The following is a 12,786-nucleotide window of genomic DNA, read 5'->3' as shown; positions in this document are numbered from 1 at the left end:
ATTACCTGTTTAAATGATTGTGTTGTTCATTGAACGGTGAGGTATCGGTAAAAAATGGGTGTCGAAATCGCCGAGAGAAAAGGTACCCGATGACGAATCCCACCATGAGGGTGACCAGGCAGGACGCCACCACGGCGGTCATGAGCGCCTGTGCGCTGTAGATGTTGCCCTCGGCGGCGGCGACTGTTAGCGAATCTGCACACAAATCAACACTTATTATAATAATATCGACGTTTTTATGATTTAAAATTATGGACTTCTAGTCATTTTCATCTAAAAATGGGATTAAATTTTGATTTTAATCAGAAAACGCAACATTTATAAAAAAATAGATAAACTGCAAAAGATGGGTTATTCACAGCAGTTACCACCAAGTTGTTACCAATGGTAACAGCTTTTTTATTTAATAATAATAAATCATTTATTTCAAGTAACTTTGACTCATAGATATTGTTAGTATGTACTTATAGCTATGTTAGTGTTTACACTTATTACTACAATTAACAGGATTTTTTAACCTGTTAATTGGCTCTTATTATACAGTCTACTATTATTTACCTGTTTCGTGTTTGTTAGTTTTCTCTTCGGAGAGAACATTTGTTTCGACAACTTCTATTAATATTTCATTTTGAATGTCATCAGTCTTTCGTGTGTCGGGTTCGGATATCACGGGCTTTTTAGTGCCCGGGTTTCTATTACTATATCGGTCGCCAGGTAAAAGGGCGGGAAGTTTATTACATATTTCAGTCTTTCCGTTCTCTACATTTTGTAGGAATCTCTCCGGGTTCGGAAATTGTCTGTTTCCGACCCAAGCGCATTGTTGTTGCTTCGAGTCCCATGCGCAGTGAGGGTCTTGCAGCGACACACATTCCCTGGAAGTTAATAATATCTAATCAGCACAGTAAGATAATAATTATAAATAGTGAGATAGCTTGGGTGTGCCAGTTGACGTATCGGATATGTACTTTCATTGCTGTTCCAAGTACTTAACTGATAAGACAAAAAGACAAAAGTAAACAATAAAATGCTGCTATACCTGCACGATTGCACGTTGCCGCAGTGTGATAGCGAGACGGCTTTAATGATGTCACCCGACGCTATTATTAATTTCTCCGTAGTGAGGGCCACGTGCATCTGCTTGATCGGGACGCCTTGAGGTAGCACTTGTACCTCGGAAATCACGGCCGTCCTCACGGGGTTTCTACTGTATTCATCGCTACTGGAATCGAAAACACCATCGTTGGCTGCAACGTTGACCGCTTTTATTACTCTACCGTCGTCTGTTCCGACGTATATAACGTCGTATTTGTTACCATTCATGGCTTGTACTTGAGGGTGTACAGCGATAGCTGAGAATCTATATTGTAAACTAACTCTTGTCAAGATTGGCCTCTGGAGGAACGACGAAACTGACTTATCCATCAGGGGATGCGTTTTAATAAAGTTGACCCCCGAGTCGGATAGTGTCCGGCTGTCTTCAACGCAGGCCCCCGGCCTAGGTTCAGGAACTTTATCCTTTTCTAACGGCAACCAGTTAGAGTTCATGCTTTCTTGGCCTTTGAACGGCCCTTCAAATGCGTCTAAAATATCTCTCATAGCAAAGGCGCACACTGCTGAGCCTCCGATAGCATTTTGCGGTGTAGTAAATACTGCATATATGATATCATTTCTGCTGCTGCCACTCCCATAAATACCGTTGATTAATTCCGTTGTCGCTTCTGAAATAATTTAAATACGTAATTTATGTATCCATCATAACAGATAGCTTAACGAGTTGTCACATCAACAACAATACTTACGAATTTCATCAAAATAAAACGGATATTCTCCAGACATGGAACAGTTTAAACGGGTCTTCATAAACGAGGTCCACCGGTCACTAAATGTGTGTGGCCCTCCTTTATCTTTTAGACACACTCTGGCTACTCTCGAATACACCGACTGTAATAGAAATAATAAAAGTTAGCGAGCAGTACTTAACTATAAAAAACAGCGATCGTAACATATTAGTTAACCGCCATGATTATCGTTGAGTAAACCTCAGATTACTCTTGAAGCATTACAGCATTAAATAGCGTATGTAATTTTGGAATTGACGTAATAACATACTTGGTAGTTTGAGTTACCTTGCCACAGTTCATGTATTCGACGGCGGTTTCGCGATAGAAGAAGTAGACGTGGCTAGTGGATGCGACTGCGCCAACGAACGAGGGGTCGTTGAGCAGGCGCAGGTCGGAGCGCTCCGTGCGCACCGGCTCGCGGTAGATCAGCGGGTCCGTGCCGGAAAAGTCCGCCGCCGTCGCCGTATACAATTGACCGTCTAGAAAAAGACAGTTTAACTTACAAAACAAATCGAAATCACCAACTACCAAAAGCAAATTAATGAGTAGGTAGTTCGTCATACGTGCTACTCGTATTTATAGAGTTTTCAATATGTCTTGTTACATGCTGTTTTACGACAATACGTTTATTTTAAGACATAGGTAGGTACTTTAACATTATCTGTACTACTTGTGTAAAGTTGCCGTAAATAGTATTAAGTACCTATATTTAATCACTACGAGTAGACCTACAAGCTCTTCTGCTGAGAATGCCAAAGGCATGCACGCTTATGTTGTGTCGTAAAAATAGTGAAAGTAAGTAGGTTAGACATTCAGTTGTTTCAATGTTATGCAAATTACAGCAGAGTCCATTAACGGATAGGTAAGACTCAAATAAGGAATCGTGCCACTAATTATGCGGTTTCTTCATCCCATTCGTGTCTGTACTGTGGGTACAATACTCGAACTTACTGTCATTAAGTTTAACTGTAATTTGAATTGCGGTTTTGAAGTGCACGTAGTTCATTTTACTTCTTATTATAGCGTATTATATTTGCAGATTATCACTAGAATTTCAGAATATAACGGCATCTAATGTGGGTTGGATAGGACTAACTGTAAAGGCTATAAATTGATTCATATCGCGGCGTCGCGTCGTGTTCGGTGCAACCCCTCTCTGGGTGGCGCGGCGTCGTGCCTGCTCCTTAGATGATCATTGCTATGTGTGATCACGCCGCAGCCAGGAAATTGTTCGATTCATAAAGGTTAAGCTCATCACTGGCATTTAGAAGGGAATAATAGTAGCTTTGAAGCTTACCGGCAAATATGGCGGTCGAATTGTGTTGCGGATCGTAGGGGCAGCGGCCGGTGCCGTCGAACTCCTCCAGGTGTTGCGTCGGTGGGTGCCGGGCGTACCGCCTGCACAGCGGTTTGAACGCGTTGGTGCCGCAGACTAGCAATCGCCCGTGCGACCTCGCTGCTACACGGGGGTAGTTTTGACATTCGTCTAATGATTTTCCTTTCAACTGGCATAGTTCCGTATGAGCATCCGTCGAATTCCATTCTAGGCGCTGCGAACAAATATTTAAAAATGTAAACAAAATTATGAATGAATCAAAGGATGACTAATGATACTCCCACGTAGGTAGGTATCAATACAACTTGATTAAATAATCAATATATGCTCCGTTTTGGCTCATTTGCAAAATTTGTAAAGAGCGTCGCGAGCTCGTTTTGTAACAGCCAGTTGTGAAGTGACAGCAGCTTATTGTATCGTGAGCAAACAAATGTCAGCTGTTAATCTCGGACACGTTAGGAGGAACCCTAATAAGTGACTAAGAATCATAGTAGAACCAGTTTAATATGATCACTCGCAAAATATAACATTTTCTATTTATTTCTATGTATCTACCTATTTTCCTCCGTTTAAGCCTTTATACCGAGTAGGTACACATATTGGGTCAACGTAGGCCAACCTAAAGGACGCAGTTATGAGATGAGTTCGAGGAAGCAAGCGATATTGCTATCTAATTCCACCACATAGCTCCGTTTCTTAAATTGACCTACGTTGGTCCAATACGTGTAATTGTGTACTCTGCGTTATGTAAAAAAAAAGTTCATGTCTTGGTTCCAAAAGCCATGAAAACATGTAAACTAATAATTCATAATTCATTTATAACTCTATTTATTTAATAACTCATTCATTGTGTCTAGTTAACAAACATACCTACAAGCGCCATCATAAAATATTCCACTAAGTCGGTTTATGTTTAGTGTATGAAAGTAGCTAACGGCACGTGGGCAGTTAAGTTCCTATTAATAATTCTCGGAGACAAGGTATCTTTCTCCTTGCCAGTTACAAGGTATTGCACTTTGCGTCGAGAATTCTAGTCGCGCATTTGATAGTACATTAGAGTCCCGTTACACTGCGTTGTATGTACATATTATAATACCGACTAGGGCTTGCAATATCCGCCCCTTTTTCGTATCCGGATATTTCGAATATTTATTATTTGACTATCCGGATAAAACGGATAATTCAAATACTTACTTTGTATTTAATAAAAAGTATAATATAATACAATTTTACGTATACTAGGCTGCGTAACTGCAAGTATTAAGCTATTTTTTGGCGTTCTACCTTTTCGCCGATGCTTTTAAGTTGATGTGCAAGTACAAACATACAACTGGTGTAACTGAGGTTAGGTTAGTTAAGGTAGAACGAATTATTATTGTCTGGAGTTGCCAGTTGCCACGTGACGTGATAATGGCAAAATGAAATTATACTCAACTCACCAAAAACTAAAATCATTGTACGGCAAACATTTTCGAACGGCTGACACAAACTATATTTGCAATTATTTACTAGGCTATGGCGACGGCGACACCTCAACCCTCCATTTAATATTGATAGTCTATGCTGCAAAATTCTTTTCTTGATAGTGGTTTTGATAATATTTAGAGAATCAAATAAGATCTTCTACCTGTTAGAGGTTAGTACCTCTCCTTGTTGAGATTTTACATTGCATTTAAAGTCAGTCAAGGTTTTCACTACAGATTTATTCAAATACAAAATGCTAAAACCTTCATCATATCTGCTAAATCCTACTGCATTTCGTTTGGCAGTTCAATATCAACCGAAGTTCTCCGTTGGACTCATTTTAGTTCTGTTCGCACTTTGTTAATCATGTACTCGGACGCTAACATGCAATAATGACAGCGCATCAGTTTGACAGGAACACGGTACAAGTACACTCAAAGTTACTTTTACGGAGCTAAACTGTCATACAATAGAACTTGCTAACTATGTAAGAAACAAATTGCCATACTAAAATTGACACTGAATGTCAATTTACTAGTAACTTTTGTTTACATATTTAGCATGTTTTATTTTTACACTTTAGGTCGATCTGCATAAGATTATTCTCAAATATAAAAAAATAAGGGTGTAATCGGCAATCAAGGAGTAATAATTTAAATAAACAATTTTTATAACGTAAAAATGTATCCAAATAAATAAAGTCAACCGACAACGTGATTTACATTATAACTTTCAACGTTTTTTTAAGCAGTTATCTTAAAAAATTTAGTATTCGAATTATTCGTTTTATCCGGATATCAACTTACCCGAAATCCGGATAGTATATTTTACGGATATCAGGATAAAACGGATATCCGGATTGCAAGCCCTAATACCGACTTACAGTATCTATTAAATTAATAGAACTTTAGCCCCACAAGTGCAAATACCAGGGCGACAAGTCGGGTTATTCCCACTAGTTACCACCAAGTTGTTACCAGTGGCAACTACTGGGAATTTTAATCCCACCTTTTACCACTGGTAACTACTGGGAAAAATTATTCCCAGTAGTTACCAACAAAATTTTGATAGAGTTAAATACTAATAAAAACAGTATAAATAGTATAGTATAAATATAGAGTGATTTTGAATTACCTAATAAAATCACTTGAAAAATAATCTGAATGGATTATTACATTTATCCTTACATATATTATAGTTTTTGTACTAGTACCGGTTAAACTGTTTCAATAATTTTGGTCACTTTTAAGGCAGTTTACTAAAACACTAATCGACTTATAATTATTTATATAATCACTCTATATTTATACTATACTATTTATACTGTTTTTATTAGTATTTAACTCTAACAAAATTTTGGTGGTAACTACTGGGAATAAAAATTCCCAGTAGTTACCACTAAACCGAGTTGGTGGTAACTACTGGGAATAATTTTTCCCAGTAGTTACCAGTGGTAAAAGGTGGGAAAAAAATTCCCAGTAGTTACCACTGGTAACAACTCGGTGGTAACTAGTGGGAATAACCCGACAAGTCAGATACAAACATTAACTTATACATGTGACATAGCTAGAATGATTGTTTCCCTGTCGTAAATTAATTTTAATTAAAATACAGGTACGTCCCGCCTGTTACCACTGGGAACAACTGGGAATAAATAAATTCTAACTGTCCTCAGTTGTTACCAAAATTTTAGTTATGATTATTTACATAAATGGTAGTTGTTGAAAAAAAGGTACATACCTTTTTATTTATTCATTATTGATATGAACTTGGTTTTTATTATCAAGCGGTATACCCGGCAGAAATTGACATACGGAGTTGAGTAGGTACCCTTGGCTATTAGTATTCGGGCTTCGAGTTAACGTACGGGCACCGTGTCACACGTGAATTATTCATCGATAGGGCTAGATTTAACATGTGACGTGAAGTTTAAAGAGTCTTTCAAGGTTTCCGATTTCAAACATAACAACGATTAGGTATACGTACATATACATCGTCGACATACTGTGTGCGAAGTTAAAGCCATACGGCTTGAAATAGCCTAAATTGCGGCATAAAATAAGCTCGGTTTGGCGGTCTTCTTTCTTTTTAAAGACTCGAAGATAATATTTGACTATTTACTTTTTATACCGACTTATAGCTTTGTCATGTTTGAAGATAGGTATTTAAGTATTATTTTTTGACTGATTACCCGTAACCCCTGTTTCAGACCGGAATAAATATAACAGGTGTACAAGTAACTTAGTCATTAACTTTCCGGAAAGCTACTTGTTCATATCGGATCGAGGAAGATCGGTTGGTTTTCTGTTTTGCAGTTCCTTGACATCAAATTTCTATCTGATCAGTTAGTAGGTACCTACATACTTCTTAAGTTACAAAGATGCGCTCAAGAATGAATTAATGGAATATTAGTTTCAGCGATCGAATTTTGCTGCGCTAAAGCAATATCGGGCAGAGATGGCAGCGCGCCAAACACCCTCGAGCCGCCCTACGTCCGTCGTATTTTTGTTTCATGCGCACATTGTAATGCCATTAATCGTTGCCCGCTTGAATTATGAATTGCCAAGCTGCGCTCTTGGTTATCTACTATCAGTCATCCCCTAGCGTGTGTAACGTCATTTAGGTTCGAATAAACTATGGTATGTTATGTTTTTAAGGGAGAGTTGAGCATTGTCACTTTCCTGCATGAACACAAAACTTGGATTTTGAGTTTCTATACTCGACTCCTCTAAAATTAAACTTTTTTCGTATGTAAGTATTAGATATTTCACATAACAATGAAAAGTTCGTAAGACTATCCTACAAAGGAAACTTGTTACCTACACAAGTTCCCTACTTATTGATCCTTGCCAATTAAAAAATATTTAAACTTATTTCACATTTTTCAATGATGATAGAATTCATGGAATGTATAAAGTTATACGTTTAAGTAATCACAAGTGGGTAATCCATAAAAATTAAAAATCTCAGTTCATCTGGCGGAAGCCGTCGCCCCGGTAGCCGGCAGATACCTTTCAACGACAATTGTGTGTTGTTTCAAAGCAGAATTTTTATTTAAGTAAATAATATCGCACGATTTACAAAATAAACAGTGCGCCGAGCGAAATGGGTCGTAACTAAGAATAAACAGAGAGTGCAACGGAAAGCAGCGGGGACGGGGAACTGTTGTAAAGTTGTTTGCGCAAGATTAGATACATAAACCTGTAGTAGTGCGATACGTGGCTTTCGGCGGCTGCGCTAGCGGGTCGCCGACCGGCTTCATGAAAAACCGGTGTCTCGCTTCAAGGGTTCCGTAATTAATGTTTATTACTGCCGAGTTTAAACTAATAAAAAGTGACTTCCAGATATCCAGCAATTTGGGAGTCTGTACCAAGTACCAATACAAATTTAAATTTTTTAAATCACTAGCAGAAAATCGCCAATTTTTTTTATTAGTTTAGAAGACACATTTCTTTTATGCAGATTGCAGCCTACATTTTACTACGTACATATGTAACTTATATGTAGAATAAATAAATTATACAATCCTTTATTAGAGTCTACGTAAATAAGTAGGTACTTTAAAAATATCTTCAAGTAGGTATTTTTTTCGCTTGGTTCGTTTTTAAAAACTTGAAATGTCTAGGAGCTTCTTATGAGTCGGGAAAAAAATAAAATACTATTAAGTCTCATGTATTTAAATGTAACTAAACAAATAAGTACATATATTAATAAAATAATTCTTAACGTTTTGTTACGGATCCCTAATAAACCCTTATCTATCGGCACTTGGCAAACGTCGGCTTGCCGAGCTACCGTTTAGCAACACTGGTCTGGTTGTTGTCTGCTTTAAAATCAAACGCTATCGCTTCCCGGCCTTGTACTATTTTTTGTGTACCGCCGCACCGCCTGTCAGTCCCTAACATTATAGAAACATATCGCAGTTGAAAGACTTACCTCAATATCCTCCGGATGTATATTTTTATACCAGCGATTTCATAAAATTAAAATTCATTTTAAATATCTCAGGTAAAGACACAATACCACCTAAAGAATAGCATTTCTACAAAGAATATCCTTTTACATGCAAATGAATAATGAATAAACATTACCTGATCTAAATTTTCCGACAAGTCGTACAGGCTGAGGTTGTAGACAGTGTTCCTGGAACAAAATAGGTTGAATTAGTGGCGACAATTAAATATGCAAGCCGAAACAAGGTGCGTTTAATTCAAGCAGTCGGGGATCGCAGCGCTGAGACGGCGAGGTGCACACCTGCCCAAACACAACTTAACATTCCCCGCGTAGCATCTTTTTATGGAAATTAGGCTATTCGATGCTAATTCTGTTTTACTTGGTAATCATCACGTTTAGCGCTCAGATAAAACTTGAGGCTCATACAAGAAAAAATATATTTTGGTTTCCTTCGTTATGAGGCATGCAAGCAATCATGTTTCAGACACGGGCCCTGGCGCGACCAGAAATATCATCAACACGTTGGCGAATTGAAAAAAAGATGGAGGAACAATAATATTGGTTATTAACCAAACATCATGTAACTCTAGGAACACTACGAGTACCACTTTTGTAGATGTCATGGGGTTATTAAAATGAGATTTAACTATACATACATTTATCTCTTTCCATCCGTTACAAAGCCCGGTACTATATAGTTATTGGAAATCACTGACCAGTCGAGTAATTTGATTCCTAGGCCACTATAAAACCATGTCATAATGGATCAATTTGCTTATCTTCTACGACAGTGCTTATTGACTGATGTACTGATGTATGTCATGTAGTTCAATCGACAAGGTTATAATAGTGATCTAGGAATCAAATTGGTTGACTGTACGTCATTTGTCGGCGAGTTCACGTTGAAACCAATATTTGATTTACAGACTTTGGGGTTATCCAAATGGTTTATAACTTACCTGCCACCGAGAATAATGGAGAAGTCATCCTTATCTAAAATACGGAAATGATCTGGCGCTGCCGCATCGCCGACGAACTGTTCTGAAGTTTCATCGCCTGTAACAAATCGATAATAACTTAGTTTATACCGAGTCATTGACTTAATGGAGTTACGATTCGGTATGAAATTAATATTCGTCGTATTACGGACAAGCTAGTGAAGGAATGAGCGAGCATGACCTGCGATTTGTGGCCTCGCATTACCCGACCGCCACATTACGCTGTCAGTTCAGTTTAGTGACAGCTTTCCCTTCCACTACCAGTTTCGTGCGTACATTACAATTCATAGTCCAAAGCCTGCCATAGAGACTGTTCTAATTTACACGGCGCATATTACCATTGTTTTAAAAAAGCGAATTTAATATAAGCGAAGAATACGACTCAATAAAAACAAAAACAATCAATGAAATTCACGCAAACAGAACAATGTTTGTTTTTGGTAGTGCACCGAAATGTTTTAAATGCATAGGTAATTTTTTCAGTAATTTTAGATTGCCTTAAACGAGAAGTTCTAATAAAAAATCGTTATACAATTAACAAGTACATAAAGTAAGAAAAAACAATAAAATCTGAAAATGGTAGGTAAATTGCAGTAAAGTAAAATTGTAATTTTATCCATCATGGTAAGCATTATTCGCCTATTAAGCAATCCATAGAATTTTTTGCTCTACGTAACTAACATAGGTAGATCCGTTTTTAGCAAGACCCAATATCACTGGGATCAAGCGAACAATGCACTCATTGTGCAGCGTTTATCAACAATGTGAATTTACGATTTCATAATCATCGGTTGGGAAATTCTCACGTATCAATATGACACGCTTTGTTGGGTCCTTGCACCTGTGTAATTGTGAATTGTAAATTCGATAGCGTGATCAGGTAAATACGTGTAACGGACGTTATTAATGACGGTGCTTTTTACAAACGGGAAGTTTAATTTGCACTTGACTACGATATTTACTACTTACTACCGTCAGTCGACTAACATCGTCAATAACCGAGAAGGCCGATTTTGAATTATTGATTGTTTTGATACGACCTTGAAGATCGCTCCCGCTGATTGGTGCATGCGAAATGCAATGAAAGTCGTGCGTGAGATGCCCACCGGTCACCAAGATATCGTCAAGGTCGTATCAAAACAATATCAAACCCGTCGTTTATACTATAGATAGTACTATCTATAGTACATATGAACATATGTTTATACAATTATTATCATTAATAAGTATAATTATCAGTTTTCTTATGGACAGGACAGAGATAGAAGTTTGTAAACTTATGGGCTGTCAATTATCTGCAGATACCTAGTTAGGTTAGTTAGGTAGGTACTAGGTAGTTTACTGTACCTACACTAACAGTACCAATATAACATAGATATCGACAAACCAGCATAGCTAGAAAGAACCTGACCCTCATCTTCTTTACTTCTACTGTGTAAGTGTGTATATCAGTAGGTACTTACCATATTTGATATGTATGCGCGCGTTGGCATCGGGCATCCACGCCTGTGCCGTGGACGCCAGCAGCACTAGCACCGCTCGGGCGACGGCCATGTTGCCAGCAGCCTATCTCGTCCTTTCTACACACGCCATCTTCCCCCGCCGTGTGCTCTGTAACAAGCAAAAATATATGTCAAAGTCGCACAGGCAAAATCGTTTAACTATTGACAAAGAGTAAATTAATCAAGAGTGTTAACCTCCATCCATACAACACCGTTGTTGTAGGTGGTGCTATTTATTAGTTTTGCATTTCAACTTTGCGCGTATGAAAACTGTCATCATACTACTATAGAATTTATGCTGCCATATTTATTTATTTAATATTTATTTACACCCTTTTTAAGGCGTACTGTCAGTCATTTTACACTTGCAGCCTATGGATCAACTTTACTCAAAAAACTTACAGCGCCCTACGCGTCCAATATAATAACGCTTTTAGGATGCTGTTGGGGCTGCCGCGCTATTGCAGCGCTAGCGGCATGTTCGCGGAGGCGCGCACAGACGGCTTCCACGCCATCATGCGCAAGCGGGTGGCGTCGCTGGTGCGGCGCGTACGCGGCAGCGCCAACAGTCTACTAGCCACAGTCGCAGACAGGATGGATGGCGCATTCTGGGAGTACTGGATTAGCCTTCATGCTTGTAGTAGTTAAAATTATAGTAATAGATTAGATATATATATATAGATAGATACTGTCACTAACATAGGTTAAGAGTTATAATAATAAGTTACTAATATTATGGAAACTATTTTCTGAAATAAATAATTATTTAATTTAATTTAATTTAATTTATTGCAAATAATAAAACACATTGCACAAAACGCGAAATTAATGCCATAAGGCATTTCTACCAGTCAACCTTTAGGCAAAGCAGATAAGTTGTAGGCGGTGCAAAATCGTGTAGTATTAGAACTACTGATGATACAATTAGGTACTTACTACTTGTATAGTCACATAAATTCAATGAAAGTAAATAAAAGTATTTTAGACGCATATAGACATAGACATTCATAATATTTTAAATATTACATGTCAAGCCTTATTTAGTTAGCATGTTAAGCATTACCTACTCAGTTCAGTATATGATGGGTTGATGGGGCACACGATATGGTATGAAGGTTAGCAATCTTCTATAATTACTAGTATCTGCTATTAGACAATAATAGGCTACATGACAAGTTTTCATTTAAGGTATCAATCAATCAGGTTTGTTTTTAGGATCAAATGTATCTATGGGACCCATTGCATTAAAGCAAAACAAAAGTCAGAAATCATAGTCAAAGTCCGACAGTCGTACTTCACTCGCGAAACGCACCCAACAAATCGCTATATGAACGTGACGTCAAGGTCACTGAGATCGCATCTTGAAGTATGAACAAAACAAGAAAATTACGTTTTTGTCGGTGAAATATTGCGTTTATGTGTATAGTTGCTGTACAATCTTTTTTTGGGTAAAATGTGAGGAATCGAATGGTATCCTTACTTATTTCGTTTTTGGAAGTTAAAAAAAACTTAAATTATAAAACTTACAGGTGCTGTATTTTTGTATCATTTCCATATATTCTTTTAATTTCTACAATATTGTGATGAATTGCTCATTTGCTATCTATTTTACTAGATTTTGTTATAAAATTCAACATGTGTCATCACTCATCATCCCTATACATGAAGCACATGAAGCTGCGTTTACATCA

General features: G+C 37.6%; 1 protein-coding gene across 2 annotated transcripts in view; it reads right to left on the bottom strand.

Annotated features, from left to right (window-relative positions):
• LOC134663178 (semaphorin-1A-like) overlaps positions 1–12,786 on the bottom strand; it is an 85,353-nt gene that overhangs the window by 1,892 nt on the left and 70,675 nt on the right. For both annotated transcript variants that reach the window (XM_063519544.1, XM_063519543.1), the window contains exons 2-10: positions 11,057–11,204; positions 9,555–9,651; positions 8,733–8,784; positions 3,139–3,391; positions 2,127–2,320; positions 1,800–1,941; positions 1,037–1,718; positions 559–872; positions 6–195 (exon numbers count right to left, since the gene is read on the bottom strand). In XM_063519544.1, coding sequence (XP_063375614.1) covers positions 6–195; positions 559–872; positions 1,037–1,718; positions 1,800–1,941; positions 2,127–2,320; positions 3,139–3,391; positions 8,733–8,784; positions 9,555–9,651; positions 11,057–11,147 — 2,015 coding nt within the window. In that variant the 5' untranslated portion in view covers positions 11,148–11,204. The remainder of the gene's footprint in view (positions 1–5; positions 196–558; positions 873–1,036; positions 1,719–1,799; positions 1,942–2,126; positions 2,321–3,138; positions 3,392–8,732; positions 8,785–9,554; positions 9,652–11,056; positions 11,205–12,786) is intronic.

This window comes from Cydia amplana, chromosome 4 (assembly GCF_948474715.1).
Source record: "Cydia amplana chromosome 4, ilCydAmpl1.1, whole genome shotgun sequence".
NCBI classification, from domain to species: Eukaryota; Metazoa; Arthropoda; class Insecta; order Lepidoptera; family Tortricidae; genus Cydia; species Cydia amplana.
This window is presented reverse-complemented; position numbering and strand designations above follow the sequence as displayed.